The sequence below is a fragment of the Cololabis saira genome, chromosome 3 (assembly GCF_033807715.1).
Source record: "Cololabis saira isolate AMF1-May2022 chromosome 3, fColSai1.1, whole genome shotgun sequence".
Taxonomy (NCBI): domain Eukaryota; kingdom Metazoa; phylum Chordata; class Actinopteri; order Beloniformes; family Belonidae; genus Cololabis; species Cololabis saira.
The window spans coordinates 43143486-43168711 of NC_084589.1; the positions used below are offsets into that span (position 1 = coordinate 43143486).

Genomic DNA, 25226 nt, shown 5'->3' on the forward strand with positions numbered 1-25226 from the left:
TGAGTTTTACTTGACATGATGGTTGGGAAGATGAAAGGATCCCCCAATACAACTCTTTAAGAGAAAATCAAGACAATGTCGGTGCCCAACAAGTTTCCACACTAAAAAAAAAGGCTATTGTTGTTTTTTCTGAATACAACAAAAAAACGTGCTACGTGCTTGATCGATGGCAGCGGGTCACGCACAACACGATCTGAAAGGGGGAACCGATGACCCTGTTTGCTTTTCTAACCATGTTTAGTCAACAAAATACACAAGAGAAGTGACACCAGAAATTATGCAAAATCAGGTGTAGGAAAGGGAAGCAAGAGGACACGAGAAATGCAACAATTTTCTACGAAATTGCTGCTTCTTCAGTGTATATTCATTGAATGTTGCTCCTCATTCCTTTGCAAATGTCCAATCTTCACTGAGATCTCACCCTAGGCCCTGCTCTGTTTCCGACTGCAACTTAAGTGGAATCACCAACAGCTACCCATATTTAGCGTGCTAGATATCCATTTGGCATGAGAGATGCCTTGGCTATGTATCTTTGGGTATTTTATAGAGTGACACACACTAATTGTGCATTTGCTTCTGATCAAGGGTTTTTGTTGGGGAGCCACGCAACTGAGAGGGATCTGTCGGCACACTATACGGAAATGGAGCTCCACTGTACTGCCGAAATACAAGACCTCCATTCTTTGGCCCACTTTGCCCTGATGTGTTACCATAATCACTCCAAATTGGGGGTCACATGTTTCTGGTCTAGAGGGAAGCTCCACTTTCTCCACAGTTTGCATCTTGATTCTCATGCAGCGACTTGCAAATTAGCCTCAAAGTGTTATAGCTTGAAGGCTGCTTTCTAGTACCTTTTGCAAGAACTATAAAGCTTGGTATTATCGCCCAGCGGAAGTGCTTGACACCACAGATATCTTTGTAGTAAATACTTCACTAAACAGATGAGGTATGTGCAAATTTGGAGGGGGGTCAATATACATTTACTCACACAAGTCATGTAAGCAAACCGTTGCATAAACTCAACTGCTTTGGTCCAAAGGAATGTCAGGGGTTAATCCCACCTGAAGCCCTTTCACCATCTCCATCCTCACCCTGTTTCACCCCTCTATTTCTCCTCTCCGTTCCTCATGACTTCTCATGACTTGTGCTTTCAGCGCGTTCACAGATGGCAGATTTCAGGAGTACGCACTAATTTTAACTTGGACTAGAAAGTTTATGTAAGAGGAAAGTGTGCGTGTCCCCACACTCCAGTGTGTTTGTGAGTTTGTGATAGAGGCCTTGTCTTAAACTAACAGAGACCCAGGAGGTCTTTGGGCTCTCTTTTGTCTCTCCTCTCTGTCTCCTGCAGGCATGCAAGGCCACTGCAGAAACTAAAAGATACATTTCACTGTGACTTCCAAGCCGTTTGCGTGCGCGGGGGTAGATACTCATCCCACTTACTACAGTCACCTCACACCTATACAAGGACAGAGAGAAACTTGAATTTACATGGGTTTCATATAGTAAAGAGGAGAAACAGTTATGGTTTTTATGCTAAGCTTTTCTTTTGGGCCCACATAATACCACTGGAAGACATCCTTTGACTCATTATTCATTTTGGTTCTTGTTCATTATATCTCAAAATAAATTGCCAAAACATTTTCAGTATTAACTAATGCCACACAATATGTTGAGTGGGTGGCTGTAAAATCTGTTGGTTTTCTCTGATACATTCACACTTGTATCATCCGTTATGACATGTGACATCACCTAAGCACTGGTAAGCATTAAACAGGGGAATTGGTATTTGTGGCAGGGTGCAGGATTGGGTGTGGTCTGCGGGGGAGCAGCACAGGTGGCGCAGGTTGGATCCGCTGATTGTTCACAGGTGTGTCCAATCAATCTCTCCTCCCTGCCTGTGCATTTAAGGAGCGGCTGATCCTGGACAAAGGGGTCTGTAGAGTGTGATGACACGGAGCTGTCTGAAGACCCGGACACGATGGCTGTCGTGGGTGCATGTGTATGTACGTGTCTGGTGACGAATAAAGTCAACCGTTTCTCCGCTAAACCACGTGTCCTCATTCCTGTCGGCTGACCCCGGTAGCTACAGAGTTGGCTACAGTATTGATGTCAGTTTAGGCAAGGGCCTACCGGTAATAGGGCTGCAACTAACTACTATTTTAATAGTCGACTAGTCACCGACTATTGAAACGATTAGTCGAATAATCGGATAATTAGTAATGTTTTTTAAATTTAGTATGAGGTTGCTTTAATTATGTGATAATGATATAAATGAAATGATAATAAACACAAGAAAGATGGGCACTAGAGCCCTGGAACTGTTTTCTTCATCCTGCTAACGCCCGCATGCACAAAACTCTGAGAATTCATGCCCACATGGCGCACAATAATAGAGATGCATTAATTTAGTGTCTTCTCCCGTCCCGCAAGAGAAATGTCCAGACAAATCTATCTGATTTAATGTTAACATGATCATTGTGGAGTTTGATGGATAATTGACAGTTCATAGGCACCTGACTGAAAGTTAGATGTAAATCCATCATTGTCATCACACAAGCTTTTTCCGCCTTTCGCGCAGCATCAATTATGATTGAGGTTATAGCAACGAGAGTAGGCTGTGAGTGGCTCAAATAATACTAATAAATAACATGAAATGAACAAAGTTAACATATGAGACTAATTAATTTAACAAATGAAAATAGGCTTAATATCTTACCAAGGTGAGTCCGTTTTGTTCAACACTCCGACGTGCTTTCTCTTCAAATGCATTACCGACGTGCTCCCGTGACCTTGTCAGTCATCTTTTTATTCGCCGTATCGAGGCTAAAATGCTCCCAAACTTTTGAAGTTTTATGACCTGCAGGTGCGCTGAGACACGAGATTGTATTGAAGTGCGATGCCTCACTCCATTGGAAAAACACGTCTGGGGACAATTGTCGACAATGGAATTCATTGTCGACAATTTTGATTATCGATTTTTGTCGATAACGAATCGTTGCAGCCCTAACCGGTAATGTCACATACCAGTAGGCCCTTACATAAACTGACATCAATACTGTAGCCAACTCGTGCTTCCTCGTATGACCAAACTGGAAAAAGCTGATTTTTTTTTGGCCGCCCAAAGACTTGTTTTAAAGTGGCACTAGTGGCCTTTATTGGAAAGTTGGTAGACAGGAAAGAGGGGGAGACGTGCAGTAAATAGCGACAGGCCAGGACTTGAACCTGCCCTGCCAGCACGAGGACTACAGCCTCTGTAGATGGTGCCCGCTCAAGCCCCTGAGGTTTCCAGGGCCGCAAATTGTGAAATATTATTAAAGAAAAGAATTTTGATGATGTAACTCCTGAGTCTTAGACGGAATTGCAATAAACTGCAGCTGCAGCTTGTTCCTGAGAAATTATCTGTCTTTTAACCACAGTCTCCTTTTCACTGAACCAGAGACTGTTTGGGAGTGTCACTGTCACTGTCAATTTTCATGACAGGCACTAAGCAGAGTAATAGCAAAACATTTTTGGTGGAGTATTCTCGGCATCTTATTTCCAGTCATTTGTTTTTTTTTGTTTTCTTTTGTTTTTCTTTTTTTCTGACTTGTTACTAGGGCTGTGCGATTAATCGATTTTAAATCTAAATCGGATTTATTAATCACAATCGATGTTAAAAAAAGGAAAATCGGAAAAAGCGATTTCCCTTTTTTGCAGCTTTTTTGCAGCTTTTTACAGACAGAGCTCGTCTAGTCATCTTTGTTTGGTCAAGAAAATTGTAAATGTTGTCACTTTACTAAACTCAAGGAGGATTTACAGTATCTTTCAATTGCACTTCATTCCCAATAGGGAAATTTGTTTGCTATTTTTCTTTAAAAATAAAGATAAAATATTTGAAACTATTTATTCCATTGTCTTTTATAGTTTTACCAAAAAATATCGAAATCGAAAATCGGGTTTTCAGAGAAAAAAATCTGGATTTTATTTTTGTCCAAAATCGCCCAGCCCTACTTGTTACGTTACCTTTTACGATACTTCACTTTCCATCTACAGTCCAGAAAATGTATGTTAAGCTGATAGGTATTTGTCTTAGTGAGACCTTCCCAGATCTTATAAATAGGCAACCTGAGATGAACAGCAACACGTGTTTTACTAGATCACATCGTGATCTGTGTAAAAATGAAGAACAGCTCATGATTCAGTAATGTACACAACCACCTTTTAAAAGCAATAACTATTAAAACCATGAGCAGTTATTGTCTGGATGATGATTCAATCTCTTATATTGCTGTTGGGCAATGTTGTCCCACTCTTCTTCATGTTGCTTCAGAGCTTTGTGGACATTTGTTTATGCACAGCACTGTTAAGGTCCAGCCACATCTCATCCCGGACAGGACCATTGCAACACAGCCAATCTCTTCATTTCCAGCCATTATGTTTTAGGTTGATTCGTGTTCTTGTGTTATGGTGCTTGACTGAATTTCAAGCATTAGCTATAAGGGAGAGATGTGACTATAAAACAAACCCAAATGATCACCTTTCCACCACCATGCTTGACAATTTGTTTTGATTGTGTTTGTTTTTTTTTGCCAAATGTTGGCATTGTACTTTATTGCCAAATATATTTGCTGTAAAAGTCGAGCAGGCTGTTTTTCTTAGGCCCCGTTTACATATAGCCGGGTATTTACAAAAACGGATATTTCCCCCTCTACGCTTTGAAAAATTCCATCGTTTACACGAGATCGTTTTCAAAATCTCTTCGTTTACACGAATCTGCATTAAATACGCTGTTAACGTCATGCCAGCCAATCAGAATCCTGGAAAAAACATCAACAAATGACACGTGTAACTTCCAGTTAAGGCTGATTTATGGTTCCGCGTTACACCAACGCAGAGCCTACGGGATTAGGGTACGCGGCGACGCGTACCCTAATCCCGTAGGTTCTGCGTCGATTTAACGCGGGACCATAATTCAGGCTTTACTTCCAAGACGGAACAAGAGTCTTTCGTTTGGAGTGACAGAGAAGTGGAATTACTTTTAAGTGTGACTTTAGAATATAAAACAGGTAAAATACAAGAAAATATTGACGGTGGCCAAACTAATTTTAAACACAGGTCGCACACATGACGCTGGTGACGTTTCTGTTGCATAATGTGACGTTCTGAAGCCTAAATCTCTGTTTTCCTCTGTTTAGACGCAAACGTGAAAACGGAGTTTTTGAAAATCTCCACTTTGGCCGGAGTTTTCAGAAATTATCGTTTTTGGTGACTTTGAGCTCCGTTTTCGTGTAAACGAACGACCAAAACGCATGAAAACGCCTCCGTTTTTGCTCCGTGTAAACGGTGCCTTAGAGTCTGAGATGTATCTCTGGGTTTATTCCCTACAGGCTGACCTTGGCGTGAACCGAGTTGGATGTTCAGTTCTGAGAAGACTGGCAACTATCTTAAAATATTTTCTTCTTGTAAATAATCTTCGTCATTGTAGAATGATAGCAAATCAGATTAACTGATCGCAACAATTCATTCTCTTAACTCATTGCCGATGTCTTCCCTATTTGGCACATCAAAAGGCTTCAGACCAGCAATCGGACAAAAATTCGGCTTTTATGGAGTTACCGACACTTGATGATCAAGTCCCTTATTTTTTATATCTCCCTTGGCTCTGTGTCTTTCTCAACAAAATCTGCCTCTGGTTGTTTTGCACATGGAGAAATCACTTAGTTGTTGCGCATCAACATCTCCGACAGCTGTGGGACAGATCTGCAGCTGTGTGTATCAGGGTCGTCTGTTGGCAGGAAGCAGTAGGCAGCGAGTGATGTGGTCAGACCCTCTGTCACCAGCGAGAGGGAGAGAGGGAGAGAAGGAGAGAGAAGTCCGGTGTCTCTCTGGCTCTCCTTCTTCTTCCTGTTGCTTGTTTTCCTTTCCTGATCGACGGTCTTCATCAGAGAAAGACTCGTTTGGCCCTCTGAAGGCGGAGACTGATGAATGACAGAGGATGCAGATATGCTGTAGGCAGTTTCAGTTTCTTACAGTTTGACTTGTTTACCCCAGTTTTTGTAACAAGAGTAAGCACGGTTAATACGGGGCATTTTCCGCCAAGTTGCATCTTTGGTGTTTTGTTTCCAGATGACTGGTGCAGAGTGTGTTTGAGGTTTTTCAGGTAGCATTCAGGAATATAGGTTTTTCTTTAGATTAAAGAAACTCAATTAACCCAGAAATTGATTTCATTTTCATGGTTGTGAAAAATGTTCATGGTTGATTTCACGGTCGTTTTTTGCAGCCCATTTTATAATTATGAAGTCAATGCTTTATGTCCTTAATGTCAAATTTGACACATCTAAATTCAAAATCCGCTGATTTCTGTTTGTTTATTCCATTTTTATTTTCAGTTAGAACTTATTTTAGCCACCCTTCTTTGATAAATCCAGTTTTTATTTTCTCCAACCTTTCTTTTTCTTTTCCAAGCAATATAAGAACGTTTGTGTTCTTGAATTGAAGTAAATTCATCTCATACTATTTGGTAGACAAGGACACATGTAACGCAATTAAGACTCTGTGAAAGCATGAAAACGCTGCAAGACAAATACTTTTCTGGGGAGATTTATCTTCTTGAAGTTGGAAAAAAGATCGAGAGAGGAAAAGTAATGGAAAAAGCAGAGTGAGGGGTCAGTGTGGAAAATCATTTTTGTAAATACAATGTGGAAATCAAAGGGAAGGAGAAGAGTAGGGGGAGAGGAGGGAGGTGAGTGAGTGGGAGGTAAATTAAGGGAGTCAGGAGGACAATTAGATGGGAATTTCCAATGTTAGTAAGAGACTGAGCTTTTGTTATAACAGGCTGAGTGAGAGCTGCGAGTTATAGGCTAGTTCTTCGCGAAGGATCCAAAAAACAATGAAGGAAAGGAGTCGAAAGGCAAAAAAACGGGGTGAAAAAGCATGGAGCTCTACATACATACAGGAAACATATCAGTTTTTGGAAATGTGCTCATATCACCAAGGTTTTCTATTGCTGGGGACAGGAATGTAACGATATTTAAAGCAGTGAACCGGAAAGTGTCTGTTGTTTGATAATTACGTTGTGTCGAGGGTGTTCTGTTTTCTCCATTATGTTTTGTAACTTGTGCAACGTTCTTGTTTGCACAATCAGTTCCAGGAGCTGCAGCACAGTCTCCAGCACAGCACCAGCATACTTTATCAGTTCACTCAATGTCTTTTGAATCATTGGCTCCGATGCAGCTGATGCCCCAGCAAAATGAGTGCAAATTAAACTGCACTCACCACCACAGACTTATAGAAGACATGCAAAGTCTCGCAGCAAACACTGGAGTTGCAGTGTTTTCAGTCCCTTCTTCTAAACAGCCTCAGTGTTTCCAGGCTTGTTGATGAGGTCCTGATGGCAGAGAATGAGCACAAAACTAAATTTGCATTTAAGAATTCAGCTTATAATGCCACACTTGTGGTTAGAAAACACAGATTTATTTCTGGTTAGAGTAAAAGAACTTGGCTTGATTTCCAACTTGGACTTTTCTGAACCCTGATTGGAACTAATTATCCTTTAAATCTGTTGTTTTTTTTTTTAAATTGAGAGCCACATTGGTGAGCTGAAAACATTGAGAGTTTTTCTTCAGCATCCCGTTCAGGATCATTAGCGGGTCTGACGTTTGCCCCAAAAGTCACTGGGCAAGATGCAGGGTACGCCGTGGAGTAGGAATGGGTGATATTTTACCGTTCACGATATACTATATTTGTCATCTCGCGGTAAAAACGATAAATTCCCGTTGATGACGTTTTTGTGTAAAGCTGATTTATGGTTCTGCGTTAAATCCACGCACAACGTACGTGAAGGAAGGAAGGAAGGAAGGAAGGAAGGAAGGAAGGAAGGAAGGAAGGAAGGAAGGAAGGAAGGAAGGAAGGAAGGAAGGAAGGAAGGAAGGAAGGAAGGAAGGAAGGAAGGAAGGAAGGAAGGAAGGAGAGAGCAGGAAAAAGAAGGAAGGAAGGAAGGAAGGAAGGAAGGAAGGAAGGAAGGAAGGAAGGAAGGAAGGAAGGAAGGAAGGAAGGAAGGAAGGAAGGAAGGAAGGAAGGAAGGAAGGAAGGAAGGAAGGAAGGAAGGAAGGAAGGAGAGAGCAGGAAAAAGAAGGAAGGAAGGAAGGAAGGAAGGAAGGAAGGAAGGAAGGAAGGAAGGAAGGAAGGAAGGAAGGAAGGAAGGAAGGGAAAAATAAGGAAGGAAGGAAGGAAGGAAGGGAGGAAGGAAGGAAGGAAGGAAGGAAGGAAGGAAGGAAGGAAGGAAGGAAGGAAGGAAGGAAGGAAGGAAGGAAGGAGAGAGCAGGAAGGAAGGAAGGAAGGAAGGAAGGAAGGAAGGAAGGAAGGAAGGAAGGAAGGAAGGAAGGAAGGAAGGAAGGAAGGAAGGAAGGAAGGAAAGAGAGAGCAGGAAAAAGAAGGATAGGAGAATTAGGTCATTTTGGAAAGAAAGAAAGAAAGAAAGAAAGAAAGAAAGAAAGAAAGAAAGAAAGAAAGAAAGAAAGAAAGAAAGAAAGAAAGAAAGAAAGAAAGAAAGAAAGAAAGAAAGAAAGAAAGAAAGAAAGAAAGAAAGAAAGATAAATTCCCATTGATGATGTTTTTGTGTAACAAACATGGCGGATCTGAGAGCGAGATAGATTTATAGTTAAAAAGATGGAGTTTAATTGGTATTTTTTTTATCGTCATTTTTATCGTTATCGGGATAAATGCCAGAAATTATCGTGATACATTTTTTAGTCCATACCGCCCATCCCTACCGTGGAGAGGCCAGCAGTCCTTTACAGGGTCGCACAAACCCAAACGACCACGCACACTCACACCTAAGGTCAAATTAGAATCAACCATCAACCTAACAAACATTTTTTGGGACGATGGAAGGCAGAGCATCAGAAGAAGACGTACGCGGGCAAGCAAACACTACACAGAGTCCCCAGCGGCGCTTCACGATACATCATCGTCTACGTCAGTGCAGCATCAGCGGTGCATTGATACCATGAGTGAATATACGTTGCTCTATAGAGTCTCAGGCGACATTCTGCACACCTGCAATGAAGTACAGTGCAATTACAAGCACATTTTCAGAGAATGATTGAAATGAGAGAAAAATGGACTGAGGTCTTTGTTTTTTTGTTTGTTGTCTAGATTTGCTGTGATGATTTATTTATTATTATTGGCCTGAATTGTACTGTAGAAGAAGAAGCGGCTGCTCTTTCATGTGATCAGTCATGTGAGTTCAATTTTCAAGGCGTCTCACACGACGTGTCCCCTCCCTAAAGCAGATCCACCTTCAGCTGTTGCAAAATCTACTTTTGCAACTTTTTGAGGGTCATACTTCAAAATGCACAACATTGATGGAAAAAACACTCATGCTTTCACAGCCTGAGACTCTTTCTTTCACAAACCTGAAAGAATCGAATAGATTCTGCTCACACTTGTTTTCCTGTCATTTGGAAAAAGAAATAAAATATATATATCTTGCTGTTTTTCTTTTCTTTTCATTTCACCTCCTCTGTACTCTCTAACCGCTGTGTTACATTCACAAGTACACCGATCAAGGACAAAAGAAATGAAATGCAAAAGAGTGAGGGAAATGTACAAAGGGAAAAGACAGAGTGGTAACGAGAAATAACGCAAAGAAGAGGAACAAGTTCTATGAAAGAGAGAGAGAGAAAGAGAGAGGGTGAGAAATGCCGGCGTTATAAGAGAGTGAGAGATTATTCTTTAAAGTTTCTCTGCAAAAGCAACAAGAGCAGACCAGCTCTGCCCCCTGGAGGTGTGTGTGTGTGAGAGTGTGTGTGTGTGTGTGTGAGAGAGAGAGTTTGTGTGTGTTATCCTGAGGAAGAGAGGGACATCCTGTGACAGTGACTCAATGCTTCCCTCCCACACACACACACACACACACACACACACACACACACACACACACACACACACACACACACACACACACATGCGCATACATATGTTGTTGTTGTTTATTTTTTGAAGTTGCTAACAGACATTTCCACAGATACACACACATCCACTCACATACGCTGATTATCAGTTAAAGAAATCTTTATTTTGATGCAAAATAAGTTTTGTTTTCAGCAGTGTGTGTGTGTGCTTGTGTGTGTGTGTGTGTGTGTGTGTGTGTGTTTAACTCATGGCCTCAGGTGAAAGCCTTGTTGCTGTTTCCTCAGGGGGCGGAGTTCTGGGACGTGGCTTAAAGAGAGAGAGAGAGAGAGAGAGAGAGAGGGAGCGAGACAAAGTAAGATAGATGTTGATTTTGTCAGGCATTGAAAACAGGACTCCAAGTGGATCACACACTCACACACACACACACCCTTCAGGGCTCACACACACGGACGGCTACGCCACAGTGGAGTATCAGCCCGCGGAGAGAGAAGGACGGAGAGGGAGAACTGCACCTGTCCCACACACTTACCCTTGGTCTTCACTCACAGAGACAGAGAGAGGGATCTGGCTGCTCGTCCCTATGTGTGGATGGGATCAAAGTTACACGGTGAGCACCGAGAGAGACGCTTCTAACTCATTTTCACAGGAACCAACTTTTCACGCTTCTTTTTTCTAGTTGTTTCCAATCATTTGCCTTTGTCTTAACTTCTTCAGTTTTCCTGTGACTCTTTAGTATTTCATCTAAGTGCATCTTTAATCTTAAATCTTGAAAGGGAGGAAATCCAAAAGGGACTAAGGAGAACACATGTCTGAAATTCCTACATAGAATTTTAAAAAACTACATTTTTAACACAATTTGAATCTTAAATCTGATTTTATTTACCTTGTAAAAATCAGTTTAATTCAAATGTTTGGTTGTTTTTATTTCTGACTTGGCTGAGATGAATCTTCAGATTTGACCATTTAAGATTTTAATTAATAATTTGCATCTGCCCGGTTTATTTGCAAGTTGGGTTAATTTGACCGCCAGTTACAGCTAGTTGCTTCATCTGTTCAGGATATTTGTTTGACTCGTCTTGTCCTGTTTTATTTTTTTGTTTTCATTTTTAAATTTGTCTTCATATATTATGTTTGATATTTTGCATTCAGCCAATTTCCTATAGTTTTAATAAGAACAAGTTCTTCTTTCTCAGTGTGACATCACTTCATTTTCCCTTGTTAGCAAGTTCAATCTTGTCTTGTTGCATTTTAATAATAAATCCCTCTGACTCCGTGCAGACTCAGCTTTTATGTTTTCAGTTGGTCTAAATGCACGAGAGATGAATTGTTTCTTGTTTCTTGGTTTCACTATTAGTTTTCGATGTTGCAGCTGTTATGCAAAAAGGAGATTTTGCTGCGAGCAGAAATATTAGGAAACATTTCCGTGATCACTGTTTAGTGTGTTTGGTTTAAATGGCTAATGGGGCAAAAAGTGTTTGTTGTGTTGATCTGCAGAGCCGCTGGCTCAGAGCAAGCCTGTGTTGTCACTGGAAATGTCATAGTTTTACAAGTCATATGATGGATCCGGTGGCGTTTGTTTGATTGTAACGTAATTTTTCATGTTTCTTTAACTTTACTCTTAAAGTCAGGAAGAAGTGTTAAACTTTTTAATAACCTTTGAAGGTTTTTTTTTCTTGCAAGTTCCTAAGAAGTGTGGTTTTGATTTGCAAGACGGCTAAAAATTACTGTCATGTAAAGTCCACAATGGTGCTTTTATCAGTTTGTGGTTTCTCAAGTGGATTTTAATGCAAAAATGTAATTTTTTTTAAGTGACTAGATTTTCGGACTCTTTGAGCTGCTGCTCGGAGAAAAAACTTCACATAATTTTCATAATTTTCTTTCTTGCGGCGCCAGAAGAATTTGCAGAGTCGAGTGTGGTTACTGGAGATCTGCTGCTCCGCGCTCGTGTGCGTGGGACAGGCAGCATGTTTGTCCCTGTGTGGATATCTGCCTGTGTGTGTCTGTGTGTGTGTGTGTGTGTGTGTGTGTGTGTGTGTGTGTGTGTGTGTGTGCGGGGGGATTGTCTTGGGTGGGATCGCGTTTGAAGTCTTGTTTGCGCTGCTGTGGCCCCCCAAATGGAAAAGTTTTGACGCTCCCTTCCTCATCACTCCCGTCTCCCCCCACCCGTCCATTACCAACACACATACGCCGACACAAACACACACACACACGCGCACACACACACACACACACAGGGAGTCGGGATGATTTGCCGGTTCCGCTGCTTCCAATTTTAGCTTCATTCAGACACAGACAGCATTTCCTTCCTCTGTCTTCAACCCCAGGGAGAGATGGGGAGGAGGGGAGTTACGAGGGAGGAAACTCGCTAGATATTACCTCCATGTCGTCTGGGTTAATTCCACATCTTTTTGAGTAAATACTACTTAATTACAATGTAATTAACTGGAATAGAGAACATGAACACCTTCTTTGAGTCGGGGATGAAAAGAAAAACTGAGAAGGAGAATGGAAAAGTGTGTAAAAAAATGGGGAAAACTGCTGTTTTTTTCTAAACTGCTCTCAAAGACAACTATTAAAGAGAAGGTATAGATTAGCACTTTTGGAGTTAAGTATTAACTGTTGTAGGAATTAGTTTTATTTGCACTAAATGCAAACGTTAAACTTCTAAAACGATTACAAATTCCTCCAGTCATTATGGCGTTAGAGGATATTTTCTTTCGTTTTTGATCAGTATCTGTTCTTCCCTAAATCGGTTTTATAATCACGTTTGATTACCGCCCTCCTGTTTCACCGTGACTCACTTCTGTATGAAAAGTTAAACGAGAAACAAGTCCTGTTAGCTGATGTTTAAGTTTGGACACAGAAGCAGGATATTTGTTTTGTACGAGTGAGTAAAAGATGGCTGATTAAGTCGTACGACGTTCCCCCGGCTGAAACAAAAGGGCCGTCCACGACCGTAGAACAAGAAAGATATTACCTAGCGTTACGCAGGAAGATCATAACCATATTTGTTTATTTTTAGACTTTTACTGGAATCGTGAGCGGCTGAATGAATGGATGTATGAATGAATGAATGAGTCCCACAATTGTTTCCCAAATTAGTAAACAGTTTCTTTATAATAATTGAGAAGTTTCCCACCCGTTGCTTTGAGCGTGTGTGTGTGTGTGTGTGTGTGTGTGTGTGTGTGTGTGTGTGTGTGTGTGTGTGTGTGTGTGCACACACAAACACACGCACGTATTTGTGACACCATCATTCGTCAGACCCCCGTCTTCCCCAAACTGAGTCACCACGTTTAATAATCACAGATCTTCCTCTCCTCTTTTTGTCTTTCATAATCTCCTCATCACTTGTTTTATCTCCTCTCATCCTAATCTCTCTTTCCTTTCCTCTTCTAGTTCTTATCTCCCCTCTGCACCCCTCCTTTTTCTTCTTACTTTTGTTATCATTTTTCCACTTCTCTTTTGTCTCTTTTTGCTTTCTTGGCCTGTTTTTTTGTTGTTTTTTTTGCCTTCTTCTGTTTCTTTTTTCTGCATCGTGTTTTCTATTCCTCCGACTGCTCTCGTTCACCTTTCCCTTTTCATCCCCTGTTCTTTCTTTTCTCGCCATGAAGTCCTTCCTCCCGCAGTGCTCATTGCTCGTTACTGTAAATATTTAAGACGGCACAGAAGATTAAAAGCTTTCTTTCTGTGTGTTTGTCTCCGGTCCAGGCGACCTCTCAAAGCTCGGCCATGTTGACCAGTGAGGGGGCGCACACGATGGAGCAGGACGACGTGCACCCCGGGGCCAAGATGGCCTCCGCCGCCACCAGCACGTGCTCAGACGGAGCCGAGACGATGAGCGACGCGGACGTCGACATCGAGATGGACGAGACAGACATGACACAGTGGACCGAGGCAGAGTTCGAGGAAAAGTGCACATACATCGTCAAGGACACGGCGCGGGAGGCGGGGCCGGACGGCGACGTCGCTACGACGACGACCAGAGCGGAAGCGTCGCTGCCCCGGAACCTGGTCTTCAAACACCTGGCGGGAAGCAAGGAGGTCAGGACTCCCACACGAGCACACACACCGCCAGACGGGAAAACTTTCTCCCCCAGTCACAACTTTTCACACGCTTGCAGGCAGAGAAAAAAAAAGCCATTTGCACGTACACACGGCCGTGAGTCAGATGTGGGTCATGTAATGAAGAGGGGGTCGTGTCTCGTCGTAAAAACTTCACTCGCAGACGTATACATGCTCGCACACTCAAAGGAATGTGCGCACATGTGGGCGTGTACGATGCCAGAAGCAGAATTTACACACAAACACACTCACGATGCCTTTTCATCACCTGGAATACGCAAACTTGTATCCATCGTGTGAGAAAATGGTGACGGCTTTGGTTCCATACGGTTCCTTCATGTCACACTTTAAATACTGATTCCGGCCAGCAGGGGGCGCACAAAAGCCCCTGAACACATGCAGGAGATCAAACAGTTTAAGCATTGCTTATTTTTCAGTTGAGGAATGACAAAAATGACTCTGCTGACGATAAATAGTGTCATTAAATCTGACTTAGAGTTTGTTTTTTTTTATTTGTGTTATTTTGGGTCATGAAATAAAAAAAAAAATTTAACCTCAGCCATCGTTTTGACTAAGCTATAAAAGATCAAGTGTTTGCCATCGATCAAAGTGGATGTGAAAAAGTTGAGGTCGGATAACAGCGAACGTTCGGAACCAGAGTGACACCCAGCTGATGCAATAAAGCAGAAAAAAAGAGGGTGTTTTAGGATCTGAAAGTTGAAAAGAAGGTGCAAATTTGCATTTAGAGTCAGAAGTCTTCCTGCTTCTTTGATTACTGTGGTAACGAATGATATTTCACAATCGAACAAACATAAACTTTAATTTATTAATTTATTAGGGAACAAAAAGATATGAAAACCCACTTTTAATGCAGTTTATTATGTTTTTTGTTGTTTTTTTTTGAGGGGGGGTTGTGTGAAAAAAAAGTGCATGACTGCAGGTCAAAAGGTTGTAAAGTTGTCAATTTTGACACAGTGAATTAGTAAGTAAAACGGCGTGATCATATAGATTTTCTCATCAGCGGCTTATCAACGGGAAGCTGGAGTGAGAACGGCAGGGAGAAAGAAGGAGAGGAGCACGTTCTGTGTGCTCGCCAGATATGCTATCAGATAATATTCACTGAGCAGCAGAGGAAGAAGGGAAAACTTGATCAAAGAAAACTACGTTTCGGTTCAAAGAAAAGAGGGAGAGCATTGTTACAAGCCAGCCAAAACTAGAAAAAAAAAAGGAAAACAGGAGCATGTCTGGTCCTATGGAGGGAAAGGAGGAAAGGGGGATTTCCCATGTCATGGGGGGGGCTCTGGGAACGACTTCTGTTTGTGTGGGTTTAGAGTGAAAAAGGTTGCGAGTGTTTCTCTTCCATCCGTGGCTGGAGCCGCATGTGCCGTCGCCATATAATCCCTCGCTTTTCTCTTCTTCCTCTTCTTGACAAAATCAGATGAGAAGAGGGGAGTGGAGGGGTTAAAAAAAATCTGAAACAAAAGATTTTTTTTCTACTTTTGACTATCTGGATGCTTTCCCCCCCCTGAAGTGGCGCGGGTTTTGGTTTGATGTGGCAGCGCGAGGAGGTGTGACAGTAGGGAAGAAAAGAAACTATGATTTTTTTCAGCAGCCAAGCGAACGCGCGTGCACACACACACACACACGCAGAGGCTCGAAATGAACTCAAGTGTGGTTCTCGTTCATTAATCACCGTCTCCGTTGACAGCTGGTTGGGTTGCGAGTGTCTGAAACTTAAATGATACGTGCAGCGGATGGGTTTGAATGCACATCAACATGTGACTACAGTCCCGTAACATTTGTTAGCACCTTATTCAGGTTGCAGAGTTAATAACCAGTGTGTGTTTCTGTGTGTGCAGGTGGCCGGCGTGTGCAGCAGGGAGTACATCCCAAAAGGAACTCGCTTCGGTCCCCTGGTGGGAGAGATCTACACGGCCGACAACGTCCCCAAAGACGCCAACCGGAAGTATTTCTGGAGAGTAAGTACACACCTTTTAAAACACACACACACACACACAATGACACGCACGTTTCCTCAGAAGCCGGAGGGACCCCTTCCTGTGACGCCACACGCGGCTAAAGTCAGTCAGTGGAACAGGAAACTGGGCTTGCTGTTTTTCTGTGTGTGTGTGCGAAGAAAAAGAGACGGGGATGTGATGTCACCTTCACACAACATGTCACACTCAGGTTCCTGTAAGTCCACACACACTAGTGCACTTCGGTGAGACGGAGTCGCCACTACCGGTAACTGACAGTGAGACTGCTCACGCTCACGAACCTCCCACCTGATCTGCACCGTGTGAGTGTGTGAGTGTGTGTGTGAGTAGTGGGTTTCAGCTGCTCGAAGAAAGAAAGAGAGTCTAACCGCAAGCAGATACTAAATCATGACAAGGTGAAGGGGGAGGAGGCATAAAAGCCAGACGAAGAGAAAGGTTGGGGAGAGCTACAAAATGAGTCGTTCGATTGTTTTCTGTCTTTTTTTTGGTTTGACGGGCTGAAGGAGATGAAGTCGAAGAGATGAATGCGGTAAGGGCCGAAAAGAAAAGGGATGGAGGAAGAGATAGAGAAATGAAGATGGCCGGATGTGTTGCAATTTAAAGTTAAAGTGAACTCAGCCTTTGAAAGATGCAGTTAATTGAATTAATTCTGCATTTATAATTCACATACTCTCACATACTGCGGATGGAGTTACTGATGAGTAAGATAGTTAACATTTCTTGCCATACCGACTCAAAAGTGCTTCAAGGGCAGTGGGAGATTCCACAAATTCAGCAAAGTTGCATAAAGGACAGTTTGGTTTTGTTGAAACGGATATGTCTTTAGTTCTTTTTAAGAGATTACAGAGGAATTAATCGAAAACAAACGTCCTGTCGTTGCAGATCTACGAGGACGGGGAGTTCCACCACTTTGTGGACGGCCTGGAGGAGACGCACTCCAACTGGATGCGCTATGTGAACCCGGCACACTCGGCGGCGGAGCAGAACCTGGCGGCGTGTCAGAAAGGCATGGAGATTTACTTCTACACTGTGAAGCCGGTCCCTGCTGGTGCCGAACTGCTCGTCTGGTACTGCCACGAGTTTGCCCGACGCCTGCGGTACCCGCCGTCCGGGGAGCTGATGATGCAGAAACTCAGTAAGTTCATCAAGCTTTTTCACCTTTTTTTGCTTTGTCCATTAATGAGGAATTAAGCTAATGAGGAGCACCGCTCACTAGAAAGATGGATAAATGTGCCTTTTTTTTTCCTCTAAATAAAATTGGCAGCAGAATTCATTCTTTTTTTTTCTTTTTAAGAGCCAGAAGAATTGAAATCGGTAGAAATCAATAGGAGAAAAATGTGTGTGTGTGTGTCGTGATTGTGTCCTGTCGCCACGCTTAAGCACAACTCTGTTTTTGAGTGTAGCTATGTCTCCTTCCTCTCTCAACGTTAGCCTGTCATTATCACGCGCTCTCACACACACACACACACACACACACACGCACACACACACACGGGAGTTCAAGACCAACAACCTTTCATCTCTGTTAGTGCCATCGTCGTATTTGTGTGTGTGCGCCAGTGACAGTGTAATTACACACAGGGGGATATGGCCCCTAATGCCACAGTCTTACACACTTAAAGACCTGCTTTTAACATAAAAGCTCACACACACAACCTTGCTCAACCTCAATAAAAGGAGCAGAGACAGAGTGTGTTTGCCCGACTCTGTTCTTCGCTGACCCTTTTTTTTTTTTATTTATGAGAAAGACAACCAAACATTTCTCCGTGCTCTCAAAGAAAACTTTACAATGTCCATGGACAAGCGTTTCCTTTACTTCGTATGTTCGGTGGTTGTTCTCATAGAAACTAGTTTCAAATTTAAATATCGGTCATAAAGTCACCGTTCGTGAAACAACAGACGAAACGCACTTATCCACTTTGGCCGAACTGATCAAAGAGAGCGAGCTGAGTGGAAAGTAAAGACGAAGAGTGGGAGCTGAAGTGCTTTCCAGGTGTGACTGTGGGCTAATAGCAGTGTTACGGTGGCAGAGGAACCAGCACACCTAGCCAGAGTGACTCCACTTCCCAGGGAGAAATGCGTGTGACCTCGGGGAGGGATGCAGGAGAAAAACCCCCCAATCCCTCCACCCAGTGTGTATACGACATGTGTTATCTGTAATCAGCTTCCTCTGTATGAACTACAGAGTTTCGGTCTGATGAGCTTACGTTGGGAACATTTTAACTGTTTGCCGTGGCTCTCTGGAGGTTAGCCCTTCAAACGTGGTCTGAAATAATGTCAGCGGATGAGTAAAAGCAAGAAACCACAATATTTCTGACTAAGTAACGTTAAACTGAAACACAGTTAAAAGGGCAAAAGGTAAACCGGGGGGGGTTGCAGTGACGACTCGGAGCACGCACACTGAATAGGATGCAGCTCAAATATTTAAGTTTGCTGGTCAGTCCCTGCAAAGTTTCAAGCTCAGATTTTGGTCCGCCCCATTAGTGTGCTACTTAATAATTAACCAGCAGGTCGACTTATTTCAACTTCTGACAGGACAATATGAATTCATTGATGCTTCTTTGATGAATGAAAGAAAGAAAGAAAGAAAGAAAGAAAGAAAGAAAGAAAGAAAGAAAGAAAGAAAGAAAGAAAGAAAGAAAGAAAGAAAGAAAGAGAAAGAAAGAAAGAAAGAAAGAAAGAAAGAAAGGGATGCAGCTTAAATATTTAAGTTTGCTGGTCAGTCCCTGCAAAGTTAGAAAGAAAGAAAGAAAGAAAAAAAGAAAGAAAGAAAGAAAGAAAGAAAGAAAGAAAGAAAGAAAGAAAGAAAGAAAGAAAGAAAGAAAGAAAGAAAGAAAGAAAGAAAGAAAGAAAGAAAGAAAGAAAGAAAGAAAGAAAAGGATGCAGCTTAAATATTTACGTTTGTTGGTCAGTCCCTGCAAAGTTTCAAGCTCAGAAAGAAAGAAAGAAAGAAAGAAAGAAAGAAAGAAAGAAAGAAAGAAAGAAAGAAAGAAAGAAAGAAAGAAAGAAAGAAAGAAAGAAAGAAAGAAAGAAAGAAAGAAAGAAAGAAAGAAAGAAAGAAAGAAAGAAAGAAAGAAAGAAAGAAAAGGATGCGGCTTAAATATTTAAGTTTGCTGGTCAGTCCCTGCAAAGAAAGAAAGAAAGAAAGAAAGAAAGAAAGAAAGAAAGAAAGAAAGAAAGAAAGAAAGAAAGAAAGAAAGAAAGAAAGAAAGAAAGAAAGAAAGAAGAAGGGATGCAGCTCAAATATTTAAGTTTGCTGGTCAGTCCCTGCAAAGTTTCAAGCTCAGATTAGAAAGAAAGAAAGAAAGAAAGAAAGAAAGAAAGAAAGAAAGAAAGAAAGAAAGAAAGAAAGAAAGAAAGAAAGAAAGAAAGAAAGAAAGAAAGAAAGAAAGAAAGAAAGAAAGAAAGAAAGAAAGAAAGAAAGAAAGAAAGAAAGAAAGAAAGAAAAAGGAGTACAATAGGCAAAATATACTTGGTCCCCTAAAGGGGGAGCCAGAGTTTCTAGCTCAAACCAGGTGTCACCCCGTTCGATATTCCTGAAGAGAGTGAGAGACCTCTGGCATGTATCGTGTTCGGCTCCTTTGGTTCAAAGCTCTTTCCAGCACAGTCATCTCAAAACAAGACGTGTATATTTGTTTGTAATGCGTGATCAAAATGACTGAGCGGGCCTCACCCCCTCACTTTCTCCTCTCCCTCGCTGTCTCGTTCTTTTGTGGTGCCGCCATTTAGCCGTGCCCACATATTAACACTTGAGAGCACCTGTTGCCCATGTGCTGCGTACGCTGCATTCAAAGAAACCCGGTCCACCAGCTTAAGCCCTCTTTTTCTTCCCACACACACATTTACAAGGGTGACATGCCGGCACGTTTACACCACCCTTTTTTATCTCCGACACATGAGAGATATATTTGCCACTTAAAACAGACCAGAAAAGAAGGTGGAGGGGAGGGGAGGGGTGGCGGACAAGGTAGAGTTGCACCTCCTACCTCCTCAGTTGACTACTTGAACTTCCTGGCAGAAGGGCCTTGTTGACAGATTGATATCTCCAAGATGGCTACCCTGTTTGTTTTCTGAAAGAGGGGATAGAGGGAGGAGGAAGAGGAGGAGGAAGACTAATTGATAACCTCAGTGTTTACACACTGCTGCTATACTACTGACGAAGGGTCACTGACTGACTGTGTATGCGTGACTAAAGGGGTGAATCGGTGGGGGGGTCAAGCAAATTTCACCAGTGCTGGCACTCAGGATTAACTGTGACAACCTCCATCACTCTCACACACACACTTCATTCACACACACACACACACACACACATACACACACACACACACACACTCCCCTCTGGGCGACCTCGTAGTAAAAAAAGTTGACTGGGCAGTTAATGAGCTTATAGATAATAGACGGCTGCGTTTTAAGGCCCGTCTGAGGCAATTTAACAGCCGAGATGTGCAGCTCACTGACATCCAGGGGCTTTTAGAAAGTGTGTGAGTGAGCTCTCTCCCTAATCCACTCTTTCATCATGGGGAGAGGACAGTAGGTGTGAGTGACTGAGGAGGAAGCTGTCTGATTTAGCCTTCGACCTGGAAACAATAGCAAATGGCGAACTAAAACGGCAGAGTTGGAGCTTGATCACGGATGAACGCTGTGTGTGTGTGTGGGTTGTACAAAAGTGGAAGAGTCAACAAATCAGACACAGGCTTTTGTCTTCAGGCGCCTCCGTGTGTGTACTTTGTCACACGGTGTGGGTGTGCTTCGTGTGTTTGTGTAGGGCAGGTGGAGACCAGGCTTTTTCTGGGGATATCTCTTGCAGGAAACCCTCCATCAGCCCTGTCTGTCTGTCTGCCACCTTTCTGATTTTATCTCGGTTTGATAGACATGAACCATCACATGCACTACACACAGACACACACACACACCTACGCACACACACACTGCCCAAAGGCAGATGTCACGCCTCACTTCCTGTCTTTTGGCCCTTTCCTTGCCCCGAACCCTCGTTCATCAATACTGTCACATGATAGGTCCACTGAGTTACTTATGAGGTTCCTTAACACTGAAGCAGCCAAACTCAGATCAGTTTCTAAAGGTGTTGCTGTTGTTGTCACTACTAATATTTCCAGAGGCCCATTTAATGAACTTCTACTGACCGCATTTCCCTGTCTGTGTGTCTACAGAGCAGTCACTTCTGGAGGTTAAGCAACACCAGGTGAACAGCGAGGATCACTTTGTCCAGGCATCCAGCCCTTCTCCCACAACAGTGACCCCTACACCACCCAAGAGGGAATACAGTGTCCTTTCCATCTTGCAGGGCACCAACAGTACCTCATCGTCTTCATCCATCAAGAGGGAGCCCAGCAGGCCCCTTCCCACCCGCCCTCATTGTGCCGACAGCCCAGAGCGCCCTCTGTATCCCCGCGCCATTTACCCAGCTCTCAGGCCCCACCCTCACATCTCTGAAGACTTCCTGAGCCACAAACCTGGCCAGCTTTGTTACCCCTCGACACATTCCCCTGGAAATCAGTCTTCCGCCACACCTAGTCCGTCCGCAAGGAGCAGCCCAGACAGCAGCCCTCAGGGGAGCCCCTCTGGTCCGGCCTCTTTCTACTCCAACAGTTTGGGTTCCTACCCTGGTTACTCCCCACCATCAGCCCCCTTCTCCTCCCCTTTCTACCCTCCCGGGCCTCCCTATCAGCGTTATCTCCTACCCCCTCACTACCCTCTCCCTGGAGGTGGCGTTCCCACTGTAGGAGGGATTTTTCCCAGGATGTACCCCATCTATGGCGGCCTCTTGCCCTCCCACGTGCCCCTCCTGCCCTCCGAACCAGCGGGGAGGCGCTTCCTAATGCCTGAATCCATGCACCCCTCCCGCAGAGACTTCCTCCTGCCCGGGCCCACCAGTGCCTTCACTGCCGCTACATCTTTAAGAGACAAAGCACCTCACAGCTCGTATCCCGGGAACCCTAGTGTACACGGGCCAGCCCGTGCACCCTCCAGCGGCTCCCCGACCGCAGGCACGGCTCCTCCCAGCGAGCAGGTGCCCACCAAGCCTACCTCAGCCCTGCTGGGCAACACCAGCGAACATCGTTCTGATGACGAGGCTATTAACCTGACCAAAGTGAAGCGTGGGGCGGGCTCGGCAGGCTATAAAGCGCTGCCGTACCCCCTGAAGAAGCAGAATGGCAAAATCAAATACGAGTGCAATGTTTGCAGTAAGACCTTCGGGCAGCTGTCAAACCTGAAGGTGAGACCTGACTCTTGTATGCGCTTATCTTTCAACATCGTGTCTGCTCATCTGATTTACTGCCTTATTATCATTCCTGTGCTCTGTAAGGATTGTAGAGTAATAATTAGGCAGTAGAGATACATAATCACACTTCAAGGAGCAAAGAGATGTCAGCAGATGTTCTCCCATCAAAATAATCAAGTTAACTTTCTTTCTTCTCTTTTCCACATAGGTTCATCTTCGTGTGCACAGTGGCGAGAGACCGTTCAAATGTCAGACCTGTAACAAAGGCTTCACGCAACTAGCTCACCTGCAAAAACACTACCTGGTTCACACTGGGGAGAAGCCACATGAATGTCAGGTGAGGAACAGTGTTTAGGATGAGCTTAATCTGTTGACTACAAGTTTGGAAATGTAGCCAGTTGTTCACTACAAGCTGCTAACATCTTTTATTGTATCTCCTCTGATAGGTTTGTCACAAGCGGTTCAGCAGCACGAGCAACCTGAAAACTCACCTGCGCCTCCACTCGGGGGAGAAGCCCTACCACTGCAAACTCTGCCCGGCCAAGTTCACCCAGTTTGTTCACCTCAAGCTACACAAACGCCTGCACTCCCGCGAAAGGCCCCATAAATGCCTTCATTGCCACCGCCATTACATCCACCTGTGCAGCCTGCGCCTCCACCTGAAGGGCTACTGCTTAGCGGCAACCTCCGGTCCTGCAAGCCCCGCTGTTTCCAGCCAGGCGGCCATGGAGGAGGTGCACCGCGCCAACGAGGAGATCGAGCGCTTCGATGTCAGCGAGCACGCAGAGCAGCTGGAGCAGCTGCAGGGAGGGGTGGAGATGGACGCCATGCTGGAGAAGCAGGTCTTGGGGATGCTGTGGAGCGAGACTGACTTTAAGTCCCTCAGCATTTATCCCCACCACAAGGGCAGTGCCGCTGAGCTCCTGTCCGCAGGCTACGGTGCGTACGAGTCCCCGAATGAGACGTCGGTCATCAAGATGCGGCACAGCAGCCCCAACCCACCACATCCTGCTAAGGTCACCGTCAAGCAAGAGACAGAAGAACATGCTTAAGTGACCGTTTCATGTGCAAGGGACATAGATTTGAGATTGCACGGTGGACTTGTTGCCCGGAGCAACAGCTGTAAATAATTACCTATCGTGTTGTCATCAGGAGTGACATCATGGCCACGGCAGGTTTTGACCTATCAGGGACTCCAATACTCAGGGCTGCAAGAGACACTGTCCCATGACTACTTAGTGGTTTAAGCGTTTATCATTCTTAGACAATCATCCGACGAGGATTCACCTTTAATGTAATTAATATAATTCTACTATTGTTATTGTTGTATGATTTTTTTTAATCTCCTTTTAAATGTCTTTGCTTTTTGATCAGTTAGTTATGTATAATCTAATTTATTATACTTTTTAATTGTTTTCCTCAAAAGCAATAAGTGGAAGGGATAGTTACAAAGATGGGGTGAAAACATTAAGTTAAAGTTTCTGTTAACATTATACTGTTTTTTTTTCTTTGTGGCCATTTTTCTGTACATAGTCACTCTTTCTGTGCCCATATTTGTCTTGTGACCTCTGAGGTATAAAATCAGAGGTGTCCGATCTTCAGGGTTTTACCTATTTAAATTTAGCAACCAAAGCAGCCAAAGTATGGCACATAAATTTGTTAATTTAAATAGGAGAGCTTTATTTCAACTCTCCTTGACAGCTCCCCTAAAACATGCCTGTTTTTCTTTTGTTTTTCCGATGCCTGCTTAATTTAATGAAACAAAAATGGGCATTTTTTTTATTTTATTTTTTTTGTACTTTTCACAACAGTTACCTCAGTGTGGATGTAATGAAATGAGTGTGTGAGTGTGTGTTTAAAGGGAAAGCTGAAGGTGGGAGATATCTATTTATTTGATGTTTTTGCTACTTGAAGAAGAAGAAACCAAATTGAACTGGAGATCAGTTCTTTACGTGGTCCAAAGGAGAGCGGCGCAGCCCGCTCAACATGTAGCACATAACCATGGACTCGGGAGGCCGGTGAGCCGTCCTCCCCTCCTCGTCGCTCCTCTTGTTTTATTTTATTTAATTTCATTTCCCAACACTGTTAGTACCTACCAGGGATGTGAATAGATTTAGGATTTGGTAGTAATATAATGATAAAACCATACTTACTGATAGATAATGATAAAAAAAGAACTTTCATTTCAAATGCACAACAAAAAAAAAGGGAAAAACCTAAACAAGGGAAGGAATTTAGGAATAAAAATGCTGCAGAATCAAAGATGTTCTTTGTGTATATGGTAAAGTGTCCACTCTTTAGCTATGTCCTGTTTTGTATATGTTTTTCATTTTATTGTTATTATTTTTTAAATATTTTGTCAAGTAACAATGGCCCCTTCCTGAGCCCCGCCCGTCCGCTGCCTTGTTAAGAACACCTAAGCACCTCGGCCCTCTTTTATGCACTGGCCCCCTCCTCTTACTTTGTGTCTTTAGTGCTGACGCTTCAACCACCGACACTGTGTACAATATCAATGAAACTGGTCAAATACAACTTAATGTTACAGCAGCTGTAATTTTTCTTTTTTGTTTTTGTTATAGCAGTTGTACATCATCAATTCTCTCTGAATGAACTGAACTCTGAAGCTCCAACTGTCTTTTTTTTACCTTTCTGACATTTGACCAAAGCATCTCCTCCTCTGGTCGGAGCTTTAACCCCAGAGGAAAATCCCATGAAAAACTGTCTCTGTTTACATTCTGGTTTACAAAGATATTTATGTGCAAAAATGTCAAAATGTGTAAATTATTATATAAATGTTCACTGCTCTAATCTAAACTCGGTGGCTCTCTTTGTTATTCTTTCTGATTGTCTGTCTTGTGGTATTTTAGACATCTTTTATGATGAAAATTAAATTAGGCAAGAAATTAAAATGTAAAATCTGAACAATAACACTTACTTTAATCTTGTACAGTTATATCCTCAACATGGTGATATAAGATATAAGATATTGCCTGACTCCCAGGAGTTTTATTTGGGAGTTTAAGCTGTAT

General features: G+C 43.0%; 1 protein-coding gene across 1 annotated transcript; it reads left to right on the forward strand.

Moving 5' to 3' along the window:
- Positions 1-10284: 10284 nt before the first annotated feature.
- prdm1a (PR domain containing 1a, with ZNF domain) lies at positions 10285-24996 on the forward strand. Its single transcript, XM_061717571.1, has 7 exons — positions 10285-10498; positions 13600-13932; positions 15813-15932; positions 16833-17085; positions 21125-22191; positions 22406-22534; positions 22644-24996. The coding sequence occupies exons 1-7, from the start codon at positions 10472-10474 to the stop codon at positions 23247-23249; spliced, it is 2535 nt and encodes an 844-aa protein (XP_061573555.1). The 5' UTR covers positions 10285-10471; the 3' UTR covers positions 23250-24996.
- Positions 24997-25226: the final 230 nt, after the last annotated feature.